At 51.2% G+C, this 20,318-nt stretch overlaps 10 protein-coding genes across 10 annotated transcripts; 8 read left to right on the forward strand and 2 right to left on the reverse strand.

Annotated features, from left to right (window-relative positions):
- Positions 1–239: 239 nt before the first annotated feature.
- On the reverse strand, positions 240–1,863 carry J4E87_003611 (uncharacterized protein; the record flags this gene model as incomplete). Its single annotated transcript, XM_049375236.1, has 3 exons — positions 240–1,336; positions 1,386–1,557; positions 1,603–1,863. 3 exons carry the CDS (start codon positions 1,861–1,863, stop codon positions 240–242), a joined length of 1,530 nt encoding a protein of 509 aa, XP_049235158.1.
- Positions 1,864–3,369: 1,506 nt separating this feature from the next.
- On the forward strand, positions 3,370–4,018 carry J4E87_003612 (uncharacterized protein; the record flags this gene model as incomplete). Its single annotated transcript, XM_049375237.1, has 2 exons — positions 3,370–3,623; positions 3,676–4,018. The coding sequence occupies 2 exons, from the start codon at positions 3,370–3,372 to the stop codon at positions 4,016–4,018; spliced, it is 597 nt and encodes a 198-aa protein (XP_049235159.1).
- A 2,211-nt stretch (positions 4,019–6,229) lies between these two features.
- J4E87_003613 (uncharacterized protein) lies at positions 6,230–8,017 on the forward strand (the record flags this gene model as incomplete). The annotated part of the gene is made up of 3 exons (XM_049375238.1): positions 6,230–6,398; positions 6,451–6,539; positions 6,590–8,017. 3 exons carry the CDS (start codon positions 6,230–6,232, stop codon positions 8,015–8,017), a joined length of 1,686 nt encoding a protein of 561 aa, XP_049235160.1.
- A 2,006-nt stretch (positions 8,018–10,023) lies between these two features.
- Positions 10,024–10,855, forward strand: J4E87_003614 (uncharacterized protein; the record flags this gene model as incomplete). Its single annotated transcript, XM_049375239.1, has 3 exons — positions 10,024–10,127; positions 10,187–10,451; positions 10,508–10,855. The coding sequence occupies 3 exons, from the start codon at positions 10,024–10,026 to the stop codon at positions 10,853–10,855; spliced, it is 717 nt and encodes a 238-aa protein (XP_049235161.1).
- A 1,284-nt stretch (positions 10,856–12,139) lies between these two features.
- On the forward strand, positions 12,140–12,524 carry J4E87_003615 (uncharacterized protein; the record flags this gene model as incomplete). The annotated part of the gene is made up of 2 exons (XM_049375240.1): positions 12,140–12,290; positions 12,346–12,524. The coding sequence occupies 2 exons, from the start codon at positions 12,140–12,142 to the stop codon at positions 12,522–12,524; spliced, it is 330 nt and encodes a 109-aa protein (XP_049235162.1).
- Positions 12,525–13,018: 494 nt separating this feature from the next.
- On the reverse strand, positions 13,019–13,671 carry J4E87_003616 (uncharacterized protein; the record flags this gene model as incomplete). Its single annotated transcript, XM_049375241.1, has 3 exons — positions 13,019–13,329; positions 13,410–13,472; positions 13,536–13,671. The coding sequence occupies 3 exons, from the start codon at positions 13,669–13,671 to the stop codon at positions 13,019–13,021; spliced, it is 510 nt and encodes a 169-aa protein (XP_049235163.1).
- A 174-nt stretch (positions 13,672–13,845) lies between these two features.
- Positions 13,846–14,285, forward strand: J4E87_003617 (uncharacterized protein; the record flags this gene model as incomplete). Its single annotated transcript, XM_049375242.1, has 3 exons — positions 13,846–13,869; positions 13,919–13,950; positions 14,003–14,285. 3 exons carry the CDS (start codon positions 13,846–13,848, stop codon positions 14,283–14,285), a joined length of 339 nt encoding a protein of 112 aa, XP_049235164.1.
- A 459-nt stretch (positions 14,286–14,744) lies between these two features.
- Positions 14,745–16,223, forward strand: J4E87_003618 (uncharacterized protein; the record flags this gene model as incomplete). The annotated part of the gene is made up of 1 exon (XM_049375243.1): positions 14,745–16,223. One exon carries the CDS (start codon positions 14,745–14,747, stop codon positions 16,221–16,223), a length of 1,479 nt encoding a protein of 492 aa, XP_049235165.1.
- Positions 16,224–16,617: 394 nt separating this feature from the next.
- Positions 16,618–18,064, forward strand: J4E87_003619 (uncharacterized protein; the record flags this gene model as incomplete). Its single annotated transcript, XM_049375244.1, has 2 exons — positions 16,618–16,720; positions 16,776–18,064. The coding sequence occupies 2 exons, from the start codon at positions 16,618–16,620 to the stop codon at positions 18,062–18,064; spliced, it is 1,392 nt and encodes a 463-aa protein (XP_049235166.1).
- Positions 18,065–18,542: 478 nt separating this feature from the next.
- J4E87_003620 (uncharacterized protein) lies at positions 18,543–19,898 on the forward strand (the record flags this gene model as incomplete). Its single annotated transcript, XM_049375245.1, has 1 exon — positions 18,543–19,898. One exon carries the CDS (start codon positions 18,543–18,545, stop codon positions 19,896–19,898), a length of 1,356 nt encoding a protein of 451 aa, XP_049235167.1.
- Between the last annotated feature and the right edge of the window lie 420 nt (positions 19,899–20,318).

The raw sequence follows: 20,318 nt of genomic DNA on the forward strand, positions 1-20,318 counted from the left end.
AAACAAGAAGTCTGTTATAGTTGGATGGTTCCTGGTTTCCGGTGGTGAACTGCTTGTTTGTTTGTTTTCCATCCCGTTTTTGTCCCGAACCCCCAAGTCCCCATGATGCCGCGCTCGGAAATGCAAGAAAACATGCTGATGCTGGAGAAGTGACGACGCTGACGGGGTACTGGTAAGGAGATATGACTTGATTGTACAGGTTAGACACGAAGTGGTTGACAACAGTGGCTCAGTGGTGCTCATAGGGCGACATTATCCCGTCCCCTATCCAAGATCTCAGAAGGAACAGCGCTGCGTGTGCTGAAGCGCACTTCCGTGCCTGGGTGTGCCTTGAAGATTGGGGCCGTCGTCTGGGTATCGTGTCTCTGGTGCTTGATGTCCCTTCCTACTAGACCGCTCTTGCTGCCATTGCGGCTTAGACCCGCAGCACTCGGTTGCCTGGTTATGCCGCTTGCGTTCTTGGGAACGGAGGACGGTAGAGCTGGCATCTCGGGAACCTCGTCTTCAGAGTATGTGGTAGACTGTGTCATGCGGAACTGTTGCTTGAGCTTTTGTTCCTCGACGCGGTTGGATTGCTGGTTCACCCAGGAGTCGACAGTGCGGAAACGAGGAACGGAAGATCGCGTTGTCATGAAGCTATCACGGCCAAGAGGCTGGGTAGCAGTGTCGCGAGAGGGGTCATGCGGGGTTTGAGGAGCTTGGGAGTTTGTCCAGCTGAATCTGCTGGCCATGCCACCACCGGCGGCTGCGGCTGCTGCGGATGCACCGCCGAAACCGGGTCGTTGAGAGATTGAAGGACGGTTCGACAAGAACTGACGGAAAGATGGAGGAGGAGGCAGGTTTCTAGTCTGCTCCTGAGGTTCAGGGTATCGCAGCGACTCTTCGTCACCATCCAAAGATCTGGTGTTGCGAGTCGAGTTACTCTGCCGTCGCCCCTCTATGGGCAAAAGCGGTGATGAGGGTGTTGCACTGTCATTTCGACGATGCGAGTTTGCACGCGACGGTGTGTCATCGTAGAAGCTCATGTTTCCATCCCGAGTCGGAGGCTGGTTGAAGCTGTCGCTTCGCTCGAGGTCTCGCAATCGTTTCTGCGAAGACAGCGAACTAGATCGTACAGGTGCGACTGTCGGTTGAGGCGCGCGGAAAGAGTCGTTCATGCCATACGCGTATCCATCATCGAACTGCTTCTTATCCTGACCGTATCTCGATGGTGGTGGAGGTGGGGGTCCGCGACGGAGCTGCTGCTTGCCTTGCTGAATTACGTCCTTGAATGTAAGACCTCGTTTCTTCATGGTGTACATGGCGAGAACGACCATGACAATGATGATAGTCGCACCTGGAGTATGTCAGTATACATTTCAAGAAGCACCATGACTTCAACGTACCGATTGAACCAGCAGCTATGAGCAGGTGCTCAGTCGTCTGGGAGATGGGACGGTCATGATGGGGTCTGGGCGGTGGCATGGCAATCACGATGGTCTCCGTGGGGTCGCTCTCAGCCAAGGCAGGTGTCGTAGCCTCTGGCTCCAGACCACTGAGAGTCATTGTGACCAACATCTGCGCTTGTTAGCCAAGTCCATATTTTGGCGCGACGCTGCTTACTGCTGCACTTCCGGACGGTATCATAAGCGAAGGTGTTGTCATAGGCGTCATGGTCGGGTTCTCGGGGTAGTCATCGTCGTCAGAGTCGCTGTCGTAGTCTCCATCTGTAGGGCTTGGCTCCTGACGTCTTGCTCGTGATAGTCGGTTCAGCGTGGGCGTAGGCTCGTCTTCCACCAACTCAATCTCGTTCTCAACACCGTCTCTTTCCACTACAACATAATCCACCTTGTCGTAAACTCCACGGCGCCATGGAGCGGGCATTGCGTTCGGTATGCGATGGCGTCAAATAGGGAAAGCCCCTCTCAATCTTCCAGCGTCTCGATTTCTCCACCAGACATAATCCGCAAACTCGTCCAGCGATGTAAGGTTGTCGTGATCGAAGGTGGTGTTTGAGTCGAAAGCCTGTAGGACCGCGACCAGCGTAGTCGATAGGAAAGGGTGATGAGCGAATGTATGTAAGTGATTAGCAACAAGCCGGCCTGCGGAACGAAGGACAGAAGGGAAAGCAAAGTCAGCAAAGGTGCAACGAAAGGCTGGGCGAACGCTCAAGACGAGACACGTTCATGCGAATAGCGGGAGGGGTGGGATATGAGCGCGCATGAATGACACTAGCAGTGAGTCGCTGCTGGTCCCATGTCAGTTTGGGGAGACGCGAAGATGTGGATGCGCCGCTATGATCATTACGGAGCGTTTAGCAGCAATTGCGATGCCGGCAGTGATCCAAATGGCGAGATTCCATAGCCCTGAATGCGCTTAATTACCCTCAATGGGGTAAGATGTGCCATGATCGAGAACAAAATGCTCGTGCAAGGTTTGGGGGGCTGTCTTAAAGTCGTCTCAGGGCGCCATGGTCAGGTTTCAGCTCCCGTTTCCGGGGACGATCAAACGCCACAGGGGTTGAGTCGTGAGACCGACGACCGACGTACAGATATTGGATGTCGAAAGCCCAATGTGAGGTTTAGTAGAGCTTAATCCCTTTGATAATTCCCCGCATATTACAAGATGCTCTGGGATTCGGCGAAATGCGCGATGTCGTACAGCCTGCATACGACGACGCCACACTTAGTCCGCGGACTGCAGAGACTGCTGCGCCTCGGATGGCGTGGATTGCTGTTGGGCTCCACAATGTGCCTTTTCCGGTAGCGCGATGCGGCGGTGCTGGGGACCAGGCTTTCGCGAGAATCCGGCCGAGGCCAATTTCTTGGGTGGACAAGAGGCACACAGTGTTTCGCAAGAAGGTTTGGTGGGCTTGCGGAAGAGAGTGTTTCCTGAGGCTAGCCAAGCCTGCCTTGCCGCGATCGCTCTCTAGGATGGTCAGTACATCTCGATTGGAAACAATAAAAGGCAAGTCGCATTACGTCAACGTGCGCGGCGCTCGAATTGCGCACCGCTAAGAATTGCACGACGGATGATGCGGCGTTGAGTCGCGGGCGGTTCGCTTGCGCCGAACTGGCCGTGGCTGCCGGACGAGCTTGACCTCTGGGTGGCTGAGGCTGAGTGCAGCTCCGCCCCCAAAGACGCGATGAATTGTTCAGTCATCGGATCTGGTAGTCAGCAGATCTTGATGGGTGCTGCGGCAGTTGGTGGCAGTAGATATAAGACTCTGATGTTCCTGTTGTGACGCTCTTGCCTCATTCACACATCAACCCGTACCCCGTATTCCGTACTCGCCCCCAATCTTACGTCAACCACCCCTCAATCGACCCCTCATCAGCGCAACACCAACGTCTACTCACCTTTCCTGTCCTACAAACACACACACGCATCATGTCCGGCCCTTACGATCAATACAACCAGGGCTACCAGCAATACCCGCCTCAAGGCCAATACCCTCAACAAGGCTACGGACAACAGGGTGGCTACCAGCAACAAGGCTACCCGCCGCAACAAGGCCAGGGCTACTACGACCAGCAACAGCAGGGCTACCAACAGCAAGGCTATAACCAGCAGTATGGTGCGCCTGCTCACGGCGGCTTCCAGCACGGCCAACAAGTAGCGCCATACGACCAGCAGCAGCAAGGGTAAGAGAGTATGCTTTACAATGCAGTTGTCTCTGTACTAATTCGATCACAGATACGGCCAGCAACAACAATACCCTCCACAAGGCCAATACCCTGGTCAAGCACCATCAGGACAGTTCCCTCAGCAGGGCGCATACGCTGCAGACCAGTACCCACAGGGCCACAACGCGTACGGCCAGCCGCAGCAAGGACAGCAATACGGCGCCACAGACCCCAATATGCAGGCTGAAGGCGACCGAGGCCTCATGGGTGCTCTAGGTGGCGGTGCAGCTGGCTACTTCGGAGGCAACAAGATGGGCGGTCACGGCATTATTGGAGCCATAGCGGGCTCCATCCTTGGTTCAAAGCTCGAGGACAAGCACAAGAAGCCGAAGCACGGCAACGGCTACCACTAGAAGGGGAAGACAAGGACGAAGTCTTTGGGTTAATGACTTTTGTTTTGGTTCCGCAATGGGTGGCTTGCTCTGTTCCACGGCGTTTTGGATGACCGTCACGACTTTGGGTATTGGGTATGAATGGGCATCTCTAGAATGAACGGTAGTCACGAATCAATACGTTTCTAATAAACGCTATGATCTCTCCACTCGTACATTAAAGCGAAACAATCTTGGACGCTCCAGTGAACGTCATGTCTAGAACTGTGATCTTATGGACGGGAGATTACATCGAGCGGGCGTTGAAACACGCCAACGTGCGAAACAACCTCACCCAGCCAGGCTGCATATTTGGGGCATTTTTCAACGGCCCGATAGACAAACAGCCCCAGCCGGCGTATAATGTTTGATGGACGCGCAACAATCTCGACATGGTGTATCGACTTCAGCCATTGTTCGGCAAATGTTTCCGATCTGCGCGTTCATCGTGAGATGGTGGTTGTAAACACGCAAGGCATAGAACATCTTGGCCTCTGTTCGGGATTGGAAACAGCGGAGATTTCGATGGGATCTGAGATGCTGGATGTCCGAATGTCCGAGGGGGTTGAAGGGTGGGATCGTGTTGTTCTTCAGCCACGTGATGGTCTTTGGGAAAACCTCGGGGCTCGACACGCCTAGGAAGGTGCTATGGGTTATCAACTTCTAAGGTTGGTAGCGACTGCCACTTGACCACGTGCCTTCTATTAACGATAGTCGGCTCTTCTAACGTATTGCTTGAGCATATACCTCCGTTTTGTTGTGGACAGTATCGGTTGGTACATCCTACTCCCATTGCACGCTACTCCCAGTGCACGCGATCAGCCTGTAGCTTGTACCATACGAAACTCCTAAGCATGTAGAACGATTTCGGCGTGGGCAAAATGTACTACCATGCGACTCCCACACTCAGCACGGCGTCGCCGAAACCACCTAGGCTGATGCGAGCCATCGAAAAGCTCGAAGAGGTATACGAGTCCGGGAAAAATCGAGGCTGGCGCGATGCCTTCAGCGCGCAAGAGGCATGTACAAGCGCATGACCATGCAAGTTGTTGCCAACGGTAGTGGGATTGGCAAGCCGAAGCTCACAGCTGAGCCTTGAGGCAGGGAAGCTGGCGGTTGAGGTATGTTATAAGCAGCCCGACGGTTTACTCGATGTCATCGAGTAAACTGGACATGGCGGCCGCTGAGTGGCTGGGGCGGCGCCCCGTTATACCCCACATTGCCTTTATCTCCCTACCGCAGAACCGCTATCCCTTCCCTGCCATAGCACCCCAGCTAACCATCCCAAGCGAACGCAGAGACGCAACCTCGAACCATCATGGCGTCGGATGCTGCAAGATAGAGAGTTTCTCCGGGCCCAGGGACGTGGTGACATGTTTCTATCGAGTCAAAGAGTAGCGAAATTTCTGTCCGCAGGGCTCCTATCGCGGAGATAGCTGTGCAGACGTGCATGGTCCCCAAGACATCTGTACACACCCTGGATGGGCACGCGATACCGTTGTTACGATGGCGCTGCGTCATCCGCGGAAATCCACCCACTTGTCTTGCCATCCTTCACACGCCCAGAACCCAAATTCTGCAAAGTCTGCATCTTCATCCTCGGAGACTATGCAGGGTGCAGATGCGAATCACACGGGGCTGGTCGTCGGGAGTTTTCGTGGCGCAATTGCAGCGAGCATCTTGGTGGAGCTCACCGCGTGGGCTATCGCAACTCGAAGATAAGGCTACCGGAACGGGCCTACCAGTCAACCACCACAACCATGAAGCGTTCCGATGCGGAGGCACTTTAGCACCTAGGCGTGGAGTGGACCCAGGGTAGATCTTGAGGTGCGCGAAGTCGTTCCTGATATTTAAGATGGGGCGTGCCCCAGATGGGAGCCTCAGCATCGTCAACATTCGCTCATGCAGTAGTGCGCCTATCTAATCACCTCTTTCATAACTCACAACTACTCTCAGACGCCACCCATCGTGGATCCTGAACGTCAGCCACTCCTCCACCAACAACCCTCACCAAGACCAGGCGTACCAAGACCTTCACTCGCTTCTGACAGCACCCCACGTCATCCGAGCGGGGATCTTGAATCCTACCAAGCAGCGGCTTCGAGCAGCCGAAGCGAAAGCTTCATAAGGCCTGTTGCAACCTCGACACTACATCATTCCAGCGACGAAGGTTTCTTCTCCTACAGCCTGATCATGGAGAAAGTCAAGAACTCAAAGGTCGCATACTGGGCCGATAAGCTCGCCGTGGAGAGCGAACCCAACCTCACCACAGCGCAGCTTATGCTCTTCAACCACGATTTGAAGCCTGTCGAGCCGGAGCGTCGTCAATGGGGTGCTTGGAATTTCGTGGGCTTTTGGGTCGGTACGTCGAACATTTTCCCAAGCAACGACAGACTTAGGCTAATACTGCGCAGCCGACTCCTTCAACATCAACACCTGGATGATCTCGTCCGCAAACATCGTTGACGGTCTTTCATGGTGGCAATCTTGGATATGTGTCTGGGTATGGAAATCGATATCAACTAGACCGGCATTCGCTGATTTGACTGATAGCTTGGCTACTCCATCGCTGCCTGCTTTGTCTGCATGACTGGCCGTATCGGCGCAACATACCACATCTCTTTCCCCGTTGTCAACCGTTCATCTTTCGGTATCTGGGGAGCATTATGGCCCGTTTTCAACCGTGCAGCCATGGCCAGTATCTGGTACGGCGTACAAGCATGGATTGGCGGTACTTGTGTTCGCCTCATGATTCGCGCCATCTGGAACAACTGGAGAGACTCTGAGGGCCCCGGTACAGGTGGCATCACCAACGGCATCCCCAGCTCCGGCACGACCACCGTCGCCTTTGTGTCCTTCTTCCTGTTTTGGGCTGGATCGCTACCCTTCATCTACCCGCCAGTACACAAGATCCGCCACCTGTTTACCGTAAAGGCCTATGTTGTTCCGACTGCTGGCGTCGCCTTCTTCATCTGGGCCGTCGTTCGTGCGAAGGGATTGGGCCCGATTGTTCACCAACAAGGTACACTCAGCGGATCTGCGCTTGGTTGGATGATGGTCCGCGGAATCATGAGTGCCATTGCGAACTTCGCTACCTTGATCGTCAATGACCCTGATTTCGCCCGTTTTGCGAAGAAGCCATCGAACGCCTTCCTTCCGCAACTGCTCACTATCCCCATTGGATTTGCCATCACCTCGTTCATCGGTATCATCGTCTCATCGTCGTCCACTGTGATTTTCGGCGAGGCTATCTGGGATCCTTTGAAGTTGCTCGAGTCTTTCCTGGATGAGGGGGGCTCAGCGCAACGTTTCGGTGTCTTCTGCATCGCCGCAGCCTTCGCGCTCGCCCAACTCGGAACCAACATCGCAGCGAACTCCATCAGTGCCGGAACTGACATGACAGCACTTGCACCCCGATGGATCAGTATCAGACGTGGTGGATACATCTGTGCGCTCGTCGGCCTCGTCATGTGCCCATGGAACCTCCTCTCCGACACCAACAACTTCACAACCTACCTCTCTGCCTACTCCGTCTTCCTTTCCTCCATTGCGGGTGTCATGATCTGTGACTACTACATCGTCCGAAAAGGCTACCTCCAGATCAAGGACCTATACTCTGGAAAGAAGACTGGTCCTTACTACTACACCCTTGGATTCCACTGGCGCGGCTACGCAGCTTACATTGCTGGTATCCTCATCAACGTCGTCGGGTTTGCAGGAGCTATCGGTCGCGACGTACCCATTGGTGCGAAGCGCATCTATGACCTCAACTTCTTTGCTGGCTTCTTGGTCGCAAGCATTACATACTGGGCGCTGTGCAAGATCAGCCCTATCCCGGCGACCAGCGACGTCTGGATGGAAGTCGGCGACGAGATCACGGACATCAGTGTCGCCTACACCGATAGCGATGCTGATCGTTACGATGAAGAAATCATGCACGGAGCAGACGGAAAGGGGGTTGAAGCGTCGAAGAACTTTTAGATCATCTGTTGTTAGTACGCTGGAGGTGCTTATGTTTTTCCTTGCAAAATTTGGACAGGGTGAGAGATACCAGACCACGCCTTGGGTCACAGTCGTTTTCGCAATGAATTCCCACTTTATGATCTTGCTCTTTGCACTCTCTGTGTCATGTGGAGTTGATGAAACTCGCGGAGTGCTAAGAAAGGCCCGTTAGCAGGTGCGCCCAGCTAGCGTGAAGGCTAGCGCCTCCGCCTGGTGCTTGTGCTGACACCTGCAGTGCTCTTTCATGACTTCCATCACTTTTAACATCGCTTCCATGATGTCATCGGGGGTCCTTGCTAGGTACTCCACAGATGGCAGGTCGCATTCAACCACGCCTCGCTGTTACGAAGTGCACCCAGACGCATCCTGCACGTGGCATTCACACCTCAGGCAGGTGCCGGTCCTTAGCACGATTGCGCAGCCAACATCAACCTCGCCATCTAAGGTAACTAGGAAGATGCTTCTTATCTTATAGTGTAACCTCTTTCGCATCTCTTCTATATTTAATAGATAGATTTAGTTATTATATATTTTATATATATTATAAAAGTTATAAGTAGCTTATTATTAATAAGTTATTATAGTACTATAAAATAGAATAAAATAAAACTAAAGTTTAAAATTTTTATATATACTATATAAGTTAAAGAAGAGTATAAAAGCTTTATCTTTATAACTTTACTTCTTCTCTTATATATAATATATAAGATAGTATATTTTACTTTCTAGTTTATTACTTTTTTTATTTAAAACTTAAATAATCTAACTATAGCTATAATTACTTTTACTATTTTCTTTAATATTATTACTACTACTTTTTTAGCTAAAAATACTACTTTTAAGTAATTAGCTATTTTATAAGCTCTTTAGTATTACCTTTACTAAAAGCTAAATATAAAGCTTTTATATAACTTAAAGATATATACTTACTATATAAATACTTAATAAAGTAAGTACTTACTATATTTTATATAAGTTCTACTAATGTTTTAGAACTTATACTAGTAGTTTAAGCCTTTATCTAAAATAAGTAAGTAATAGTATATAAGCTACTAATAAAAATAATACTCTTTATATACTAGCTTACTCTAAAAGAGTTAGCTTTTATATATTAAGTATTTTTTTTTAGTAACGTTAAATAATAAATAAGAATAAACTATATACTTACTTTATATAATATATAAGTACTAATATAGATAAATATATAAAGCTACTTAAAGAATAGTACTAAGAATATAATATTAGATAGATAATAGATAATAGAATATATAAATATTTGTATTATAGATAAAGCGTTTAGAGCGTGTGTAACGTGTATTCTTATAGTGTAAGGCTCACCCGACAAAAATTTCTTACAAACAAAGCCAATACGCCATTGTACGAGTACTGGCTGGGTGCTTAGATCATTCGTCGCTGCACTCATTCGCAGCGAGCACCTGAAGCGACATCCCTATTAAAACTTCTCTCCACTGCCACCGACGCCTCTTCCGCTTCCCATGTGGCTTGCTTCTGCATATTCCAGAACATCGTCGCTTACACGACAAAACATGCGCCATTCACCTTGTGCCTCATCACGCCGTACATCCCCACCTTCGCGTGCAAATTAAACATCCGGGGTACCGCTCGCGGTCCCATCATCTTCTCGATCTGGCTCGGGACCCAAGAGCCGACATGGAGGCTCGCTCGCTAGCGAAGCACGTATAGTGTTGTGCAGCCAATGGTGTTTAACCGGTCCGGGCACAGCATCTTTGTATATTACGTGGATATTGAGGTAGTACTATCGCGTTTATGTGAAGTGGGCGCGACAAGACTTGTCAGGAAGAGGTGAGTGGTGGGCTGTAGTAATGTGATCATGAGGGATATTGGACGGTGGAGGTGGGCGTAGAGGTAGGGCGATGCTGCAACGACGCGAGTATATAAGGCTGGGGTGCAGACGGGATGGAGATCATATCTCACCTCGAAACATACGTTTTTTTGCCTTCAATATGCTGTTCTCAAACGTCTTCTTACCCACAGCGCTCCTCGCAGCCCAAGCCGCAGCCCACGGCGCCGTTACCAGCTATGTCATCGACGGAGTGACATATCCAGGGTAAGCCATCCCTCAACTTCAGCACTACCACCAAGACTAGTACCTAACCTTCACCTCAGATACGAAGGCTTCTCGCCTTCCTCCTCACCCAAGACCATCCAACGCCAATGGTCTGACTACAACCCCACCATGAGCGTCAACGACAAGAAGGTTATGTGCAACGGCGGCACCTCAGCCGATCTCTCCGCCAAGGTAGCAGCCGGCGGGAAGATCCGCGCAAACTGGAAGCAATGGACCCACGAGCAAGGCCCCGTCATGGTGTGGATGTATAAGTGCTCTGGCGACTTTAAGAGCTGTGACGGTTCTGGAAAGAAGTGGTTCAAGGTACACATCTTATCGAGTCTGATATTCACAAGTCTCCTACTAACGACGCTGGCTAGATCGACCAAGAAGGCATGACCGCACCTCCCCTCTCGGGCCGCAGCTGGGGCACCGCCAAGGTCCTCAAGAACCTGTACTGGGAGTCCAAGGTCCCCGCGTCCCTCGCACCGGGCAACTACCTCGTTCGCCACGAGCTTCTTGCTCTTCACCAGGCCAACTCACCTCAGTTCTATGCTGAGTGCGCACAAATTGAAGTCACGGGTTCTGGCAGTGCTTCGCCGAGTGGTGATTTCCTTGCGAACATTCCCGGATACGCGGCGCAGAGTGACCCAGGAATTATGGTTGATACATATGGTAGCAAGGCTACTACGTATACTTGCCCTGGACCCAATGTGTGGACTGGATAGATTGTTGGTAGAACATGTGAGGTGTAAGGAAGGGATATGTGGACGGCGGAGGATGAAATCCAACTGGTGGTTTGGTATGTATATAGCTATAAGTCTTCAATGCACACTATATCCAACACCAACATCTCAGTCCTCTCTACAAACCCCCTTGTTCTCTCACGGGCCGACCCATCTCTCGCCCATCTCTTTCCTCTCCTTAATAATCCTCCCAACTTCCATCGCAATGGACTTGAACAAGCCCTTGGCCATTTTCCCATGTTCGCCAGCTTGTCCTTCGACCAACACCTTATTCTCGTGCACTAGGAGCATGGCATACTGATCATGACCCCGCAGAGAGGTCAACACGTCGATCTTTGCATAGTCCTTCAGCGAAAGGCTGGGAGGGAAGCGATTGTTTACGGCGAGAAAAGATAGGTTCTCTGGCTTTCGTGTTAGCTGGTCGTGTTGAGGGAAGTACACAGTGCCACGGCATAGCGGGATGTGAGTCGGAATGGGGCGGGAGTTTGCGCACCTATGCTCTTTTCCAGCCACACATCACCATCATCTTCGTCATCATCATCGTCGTCGTCGTAGATGATAAAATAACGTGAGAATGCCGATTTGAGTTCGACTGCGACTTGCGATTGTGCGAAAGTGGGCTTCGGGCGGGAATCTATCACTCCCAGCAGCACTCTCAATTCTGATACCAAGGACCTTGGAGATGATGGTCGATTGGGATCTGCAGTTGGGCCTGTAGTGAGGGCGCTTTCGCCGGGTGTTATGGCTTTGCCGTTCGTCATGTTGGAGTTTTGATGAGATTTCGGGATCAGCTTTGAGCCTCAGGAACGTGTGCGGCGGTGCGACTTGCAGATTTTTAGCTGGATTATCGAGGTGTTGGTGCGGGCGGGTGTTTTTAGATGCTTTTTTCGAAGGGTTAGAAGCGTAATGTGACTGAGATACGTGAACCTTGGGACACTGGGAAGAAGTTTGTAGAGTTCCCATGCTTATCATTCGAGACCATATAATTGTTCATGGGTCGTATGAATTGCGGAAGGTGTGGTTGGCCCGTCGTCTCTGGGGCGTGGAAGACATAACCTGGCTACTCTCGCTTCCTGAACATCTCTCCCAAGGTTCGCATAGCGACAGCCAGACATCAAGCGCTGGATGTTATATATAAGCGAAGTGTGCACTCACCATCAGCCCTCGCTTTTTTGAAACCAACAAGCCTTCTGGTGCATCAATCTACAACACCAAGCTATGATTTTAACTACGATATGCGTCTTGTGTATGCTCCCTCCCACGACCATGCTGGGATACGTCGCCCTCTCCATGGGTATTGGAAAAGAAGAGAAACCCTCGGAATCCATGAAAAGCCCACTGAAGTCGCCATCTGCTTCAACCGAGTCAGCGGAGGAAGTCGCAGAGCGCGAAGATACTAGGCTATGGCATGCCCACGGTACGTTGGTTCCAACTCCACTTTAATGAGAGCGAAATCAACTAACAAGATACAGATCGCAAATATCTGTCGCTACAAGACATCTCCATTGGATTCAACGAGCTCTTGCTTCGGGTCTCCAAGTCCGATGTTAGCTTGACCAGTGAGTATTTCCCTCCTTACCATGACCCGCGCATTCAATTCCCTCGCTTTTCGCTTGATCGGCCGTATTCAAATATTGTGTATGTTTACTGACCTCTTGAGTAGCGAATATGGCCTGGCTATATAAGCAAGGCTACTTCCCTCAGCTGGATATCAGATCGGACGTGTATTTTCGTGTGCGGAAGATGGGTAGTCGCCCTGCGCGCGACAGCACATACGTCATGTATCTTGTCGTTGATGATAAGATTGTACTTGAGGGCAGGGGTATAGGGAAAGAGGAAGCGTTTCGTGATCTGTATTTGGAGGTTTCGCAGATGGTGACTGAAGCTGTGGACAGGATTGGGGAGTCGGAAACAGCATAGGAAGAGGATGATCGTTTGGAGTAGAAATATACGAAATTCCTGGGATGTTAATGCGAGCCTGTTTGCTGTCAATTCTCTGTAGTCTCCCTCGCAAGTACGACGATTTCGATGGCTGGTACGCGCAAAGTGAGATTTTGACTGAAGTCTCGCATTTCATGTTGAAGTGTGCGCCTAGGTGCCTGTATCCCATGCATCCATCCCTCCCCCAAACTGCTTCCCGCACATCTACTCTTCAGTAAATTCGGCGTACTCCTCCTTGGTCATGGTCTTGCCGCTTGGCTCTCCAGACACGGTGATCTTGGCGATCCACGCCTCGCCCTCGGGGTCCTTGTTGACATTGCCTGGAGTCTGCTCCAGCGCTGAGTTGACTTCCGCGACGGTGCCAGAGATGGGTGTGAGGATGTCTGAGGCAGACTTGACTGACTCGACAGCGCCAATGGCGTCGCCTTCGCTAACATCCATTTCGATCTGGGGGAGCTCGATGTAGACGACGTCGCCGAGGGCCTTTGCAGCATATTCGGAGATGCCTAGGGTGCCTACGCGATGTGTCAGTCACAGAACGCTTGGACAGTAAGGGCGTATGGGGATGTGGGGATGTGGGGGAGGGTGCGCATACATGTCTTGCCGTCTGCAGACATCTCAATCCACTCATGGTCCTCGGTATACTTCTTCTCCTTCACTGCGCTCAGTCAGCACCCATGCCCGCCTCTCAATTGCTTCTCAGAGCTTCAGATGTGCGTACGTGCGGCAGATACCGAGAATAACCGTGGCTTCTGAGTCGCCTGCTGCCACCTCTGGCAGACGAATGGTGATGGCCTCTTCGCGGCGACGGAGGTAAATTGGCGCGCAGCGCGTGCGATTGAAGTCCGGGCAGCCATTGTAGCAGAATGTGTGTGGGTGTGAAGCTTCAAGTTGCGGGCGCTGGAGAGGTGATAACACGCGCCAAGACATTGGTGGAGCTCCTCCGCGATTACGGAAAGGTTGGCCGCATTCGAACACTTTTCGCGACGGAAGGCACCACGGCAGCAACACCACGGCGCAAACGAGGCAAGATGCTGTACGAGATGATCGGAGTGGTAGGAGGAGCGTCGCATTGATCACAAGAGTACATGCTAACAGGTGCAGGTACGGCCCGGCCGCCTCTCTGAAGTTAAAGAGTAAATTCGCCCTCCAACACCCCCAGCCAAACGCTGACCCGATATGCTCCAGAATCGCCAAAACCGCCGGAAAGATTGTCCTCGATCAACAGGGCGTAGTCCGCGGCGTCTCCAACTGGGGCACCTTCCTCCTCCCCAAGCCAGCGAAGAAGCTGCAAACCACACACCACTACGGCCACCACTTCATTATGCGCTTCGATGCGAGCGCCCGCGCACAGCACGCTTTACGGCGAACCATGAGCTTGGACCCTCGGTTGATAAGATACAGCGTCGTGAAGATGGGCACCAAGTTTGAGGAGATCAAGGACGTGCCAGGAACAGCCAACTTCAGGTGATGGCATCATGAGCGGGTGTACAGAAGAGACGGATGGTTTACAATGACGGAATGTATCATATGGTGTACATGGGTCTCTATCCTTATACAGGCTGCATTGTTACGGCGTTTGGGCTATCTACGATACACTAGAGACGTCATGCCGGTTGAGGTGTGTTGGCATGCGAATCAATTGTTCAACCGACACTGTCTCGGTCAATCTTCGTGCATTTTGCACTTGCACGCATTGCCACAGAGACAACGCAGTGCTCTATGCATCGGTCTTGTTTGGCACAGCGGTGTCGCTAGTCTCACTTCGTTCATCGCGGCTCATGGTCGAGCGCTCTCCCTGCCGGTTCCTCTTGGCGAAATGTGTGGGGTCCATGGTTCGCTCCTTCGTTAGTTATCCATCATCACTCACCCATCTCATCAGAACAATCAACCTATCCCGCAACCCATCACCACTTACAACATTGCCATGATGGGGTTTTTCGATCTGCCTCGAGAGTTACGGGATGAGATTTATACCCACTATGCTGCCCAGGATGGCGGCTATCTCTATAATCAGCGCACGCGCAGGCTACGCACAGCCAACGGCGACCCGATCGATCTCTCATTCATGCAAACCTGCAGTCAAGTAGCCCACGAGTTAAGACCCGTCATCTTTGAAAAGAATACCGTCACTTTTCGGACGGGCTGGGTCGACCGTGAGACGAGCGATAGAGCCGCGTCCTTTGCAATCGCTCTCAAATGGATTCATATAAAGACCGCCTACCAACTCTACAAGGTTCGTAAAGCCATCACCGAAGATATGATTGAGCATGCCGGAGTCGACTTTCCCCAATGTCTCTCGCTGCTTCACCGCCTTCGCGGAGGTCATGAAACGATTGCACCGACCCCCCTGCAAATGGTGGTTGACTGGAGACTTTGGCGTCATCCACCTTCCACTCATCGTGGATTCGTCAAGTTCATGCTGTCCCGGGGAAAGGGGACAAGAAGGTGGTGGGAGTTTTGGAAAGATGATCAAGTCCTTGGGCAGCGGCCTGAACAGCCAAATGTAGCATCACTGCTCGCTGGGACCCCTGACCCTTGGATGATACCCAACCCAGCAGAAATCGCCTCGCTGAAAGAACAATGCATCTCCTCGAGTTCATCAAAGAGTGATAGCCCCATATATGAGGACGGTCCCATTAAGCGCTACTTCTCCGCAGCTGCGCTTGCCATACAATTTCTCAACGGTCTAGACCCGAGCGTTCTATCCGCTGTTCGCAAGATTGTACTCGATGAAGCCCACGCCAGCATAGCATATTCGGAGTGCCATGGCCTGGGTCTGGTCAGCATTTTGCAACAGTATCCCCGCATCAGTATTCGTCGCCAAGTGGATACAAAGACTATGGCCATCACGAGTAAGATCGGTCAGCCCTATTTCGAGCAACTCGTAGATCAATACCACGATGGTCAAGTCTGGGACATCGACGGAGAGATAGAACGAGTGCGCGTATCTCAGGCCTTCATGCGGTGGTTTGAGGAAGCCGTGGCTCTTTCATCGAGATTGTCTCCCGATCGCTTGTCTTTGATCTTCCACTCCAGAAACACTGCAAGCACGCTCGCTCTCCTTGAGCAAATGCTCGAAGATGCCAGGTGGCAAAGAACACTCGAATCGCTCGCTCCACGTCCCATAAGCCCGCTTAGCCTCCTGGACAGTTGCTGTTTCTTTTCTGAATCGTTCACACGCGTTATGCGAGGGATACAACAAGGCGAGGGAAATGTTCGTTTCGACATAGGCGACTTGAGCGTCTGTGATAGCAACACGGCAATCCCAGTCGACCGGGAAAGCACGCCGGCGCGAGTAGGAGAGAATTGGATGGCACATTTCCAGGGCACGTATGTCGAGCCGTCGCCGTACGCCGGCCGCAAGGACCTGCTGCAGGAGTACATGGAGGACGAGGTGCAGGACTGACCATTGCACATCACCTGCCAGTTCACTGGCTACTTGGGCTTACCCGGACAGCTGTACGGGACGTGTATATATCACTGCTACCTTTACCTGGGTACCTTGCTACCCACCGAGACGACTCTCTTACCAAGAGTACAACCACTACGCTAGCGCCAGACTAGAGCAGTATATCTAGCACGGCAACTACTGTACTCCTCTTCCAACTTTCTCTTCATCCTCATTTCCCCGACTTGTTCACTGAGGCGATCTTAACGCGGGGATATCACCATGAAGCGCGCAAAAGCAAGTATACAGACTACAAAGGTACCACAGCGGCCTTAATCTCTTATAAGAAGCTAACGTCAGCACCTCGCAGGCTAGAAGCACCAAAGATTTATCGTCGATACCGTCTGCTACAATGCCGCTCTTAGATTTCCCACCGGAAGTGTTTGAGAATGTCGCCCACGAGCTGGTTTCTATCGCTGGTATCGGCAAAGCCTGGAAGCTCCGTGGGGTCTGTCGTGAGTACAACGGTGGTGAGGTCTCATATTCCGAGCGCAAGCTGACCGAGTAAAGGCACATTCAAGGCAGCTATAACGTTCGACATCTTCGCAAAACAGTCCATCGAAGCCTTCCGTCCTTGGCGTTCACTACACACGATCTTTTCTCGGAATCTTGGTCTCTATCTCTACTACCGCAGCAAGGATCCTCTGGAGGCCCAGCCTTATCTACCCGACAGAATCAATGACATGGTCGATTACCTTGCAGAAGAGCTAGAAATCACCAAGAAGAGTGAGAAAGAAGTATTAAGGCGGGATCTCTGCGATAAACTAGGTCACCCCACCTCGGCTAGCACGGTCTTTTGTGCTCTGATTGATGAACATGCATACTACGGGGATTTCCTCTCTCACATACCATTTGGAGAAATGGACAAGCTTATAGCTGCGTCAAGCCTTGGACATCATGATCTTGTTGGAACTGTGATGAAATCACTCAGCAACTACGACCCTCATCCTGTTTTCGGAAGTCCACTTGAGCGAGCGAGCACAGATCGACAGATTCCCGTTCTCAAAGCTATGCTACATCATCTTGGCACTGCTCTGAAGGACCCAAAACAAACGGAAGAAGTGCAAGAGCTTCTGAAGGCACATCCGTTTCGTTGGCGGTATAAGAAGAAGAACGGATTTCGTCTCATGGAGGTGATATTTCGTGTTCTCGAACGTTCCGACTTGGAGATACTTACCATTCTTGTTACCTGGTATAAAGAAGAAGGGCTCACTTTCTCAAAGGCTATGTACAACCTTTTGCTCGAGCAAGCCATCCGCGAGTCGACTCTGATCGTCTTTCAGTACGTGTTGGACACAGCATACACATCATGCGATAGGAACCGGTCCGCAGCCCGCATCACCTTCGCTCAGTACTCTATCGCATGTACGCATGGACGTGAGGACATCGTCGAGTTGTTCTTCGATAGAGGCTACATCGATCCCTTGCAGACGAAAACAACAGCTTCTGCTATGATTGAGGGCGTTCGCTCGGACTGTATCGAGATCGTCGAGTTACTTTTGAAAGCTGGAGCCAGCGTGAACACTAAGTCGAAGTTCAACCGTCAAGACATGCTTCCGATTGAACTCGCGATATTCAAGAAGAATCCGATCATAACTCAGCGTCTGATCGATGCAGGCGCACGTCTGCCCAACATGAAGGGCTGGCCAATGCATGAGGCTACGTACGAGGTGCTGCGACAAGCAAAGATCAGCCAAGATGGAGGCAAACATGTCCTAAAGTATAAGCGCTTCAAGAGAATGAGCGAGGAAGATATCGAGAAATATCAGGCGCAGCACAAGGTTGGAGCCATCATCTAGCCCATACGATTGGACGACCATACTAGATCATTTGCGATGACGGCGGGCAGCTCCCTTTGGACACGTTCTTTTACTATTTTACTTATGGGATCTGCGGGCGCTGGGGTTCGTACTGTACCTATCTTAGAAGTCATTATTTTCTGCTCAAAATCATGGCTGCCTGGTACCTATGACGGCCTATTTCGTCATCAAAGTCGCGCTCGCCTCGAATTGCAGTTGCCAGGGCTATACATAAGTCGAGGTGATCGACGGTTGCGACTACCTTTACCTCTGCCTGGACCAGGAAAGCTTGGCACACAGGCCCTTTCCCTGTTGAGGCAGCCCACTCTGCTTCCTTCCTTCCTCCACCACACTGTGTCGCGATTGCAAGGACTGAAAGCCCTACGTAAATAATCCCCGTCGGCTTGATTGCAATATGTACTAACATAAGACAGATTCGAGAAGTGACGAGCTTGGAGTTACGACTTCAGTCACAGCGATGGACTTGCTCGACTTCCCGCCTGAGATCTTCAGGCACATCATCAACTGCCTGGTCAGTGATTTTGGTATCCTATGTGCTTGGAAACTGCGAAGCGTATGCCGTAAGACTCTCATTCCCGTGGTCGCGCAAATGCTCAGGGCTGATAATTTCATAGGAACCTTTGATCAGGAGATCAGCGCAAACATTCTAGCCGTACAACCTAGACAGGCGTTTCGCGGCTACTATGCCTTGTCCCTACTCACCCGCAAAGACAACATGAAGCACTACCTCGCATATCACGTCAAGAGTCCACGCGATGTCTTACCGGAGCTTCCCGCCAAGATACAGAAAATGGTGGAGTATGTCACCAAGGAGCTCACCGCAACAGACAATCTCGACGGCCGTAACATTCTCCTGGAGGTTTGTGCAGGCGTTGCGCAGACATGTCCGTTTCTTACTACCTTTCTCTGGCTGAATGACTCAACCTCGCTCGTGAGCGAGAAAAGATACAAGAAACTGCGCCAACCGCTGAGCAAGGATATCACCTATCATGACCAGCTCATCGCGGCGATAAGTGTAGGTGCTTACGACGTAGTCGCAAGACTACTACGCCAAGCTCCTACCTCACTCTCGCGGGATGTGTTTGAAGAGCCAATGCTAGCTGCTGTTCTACAAGATGATCACAAGATGATCACTCTAATGATGACAGTCCTGGACGAACAAAAGTCCAAGAGGTTCAAAAGGAGTCAGGTAATGAATGTCGGTTCTCCATACAGTATGCTTGGCTCCATGCAACCAGCTATCGTAGATGACAACGTCGACATGGTAAAGCTACTGCTTGGCTACCTTCGTCGCTACCTGACTCTTCCCGACAAAACCTATTATCGTCAGTGGATTGATCGTGCTATTCTCTCACGAAGCAACAACGTCCTCAGAACTCTTCTCCAAGCCGCACCCGACACCAAGCCCTTCCATATCAACACTACTATCTTCGAACGGGGCGTTAAGACCGGAGACTCAGCTATCGTTACCACTCTCATCAACTACGGAAGCATTCAGCTAGACTCTAGTAGCGCCCAGATGTCAGCCCTGGCGGCTTCCATAAGAGCTGGTGTTGTTGCGGTAATTCGCGCAGTCGTCGAAGCTGGTGCAGACATTAATTTGGTTATAACAACCCATCGTCTGAAGCATTGCGATGCCATTACACCACTGGAGTATGCTATTTATCTGAACCACTTCGACGCGGTGTACTACTTGATCAAATGCGGAGCCAGCGTTCCTGCTACCTATACTTGGCACCTCTCAAAGAAGATGCAAGCCGTCCTTCAGAATGCGGCAGTCTCCCAGAAGCAATCGACGAAGCAAAAGCATTAAAGAGACCTTGCTGCCTTCAAATCTCTGTTGCATCTGTGGGGAAATACACGGCTACTGATAACTGCAGCATGGAAAGCAGGAAATCTTGTTACTGGTGGACGGCAAGTATGGTGATGGTATGCGTTGGGCCAAGGTGCTAGGAGTATACTTTGGTCCTTTAAGTTGCAGATGGGCAGGCTATGCGAGTACATATGGTGCAAGCGTATCTAGTTGGTAAGGCTTGATGTAACGAGAGCTATACACCTACCATCATCGCTGAAGGCCTAGCACAGAATTACCCCAAGAGCTATTTCGTTTCATTTCCACCACGGTACAGACCATCGTTCCCATATCCTGACACCTGGCATGCCTAGTAGAAGGATACGCTTTCTTGGAAGCTGTTTAATTGTTAAGATCTGATATCATGTATGCAGCAAACCC

This window comes from Alternaria ethzedia (assembly GCF_023757985.1).
Source record: "Alternaria ethzedia strain BMP 0044 chromosome Unknown scaffold_6, whole genome shotgun sequence".
In the NCBI taxonomy this organism is placed as follows: Eukaryota; Fungi; Ascomycota; class Dothideomycetes; order Pleosporales; family Pleosporaceae; genus Alternaria; species Alternaria ethzedia.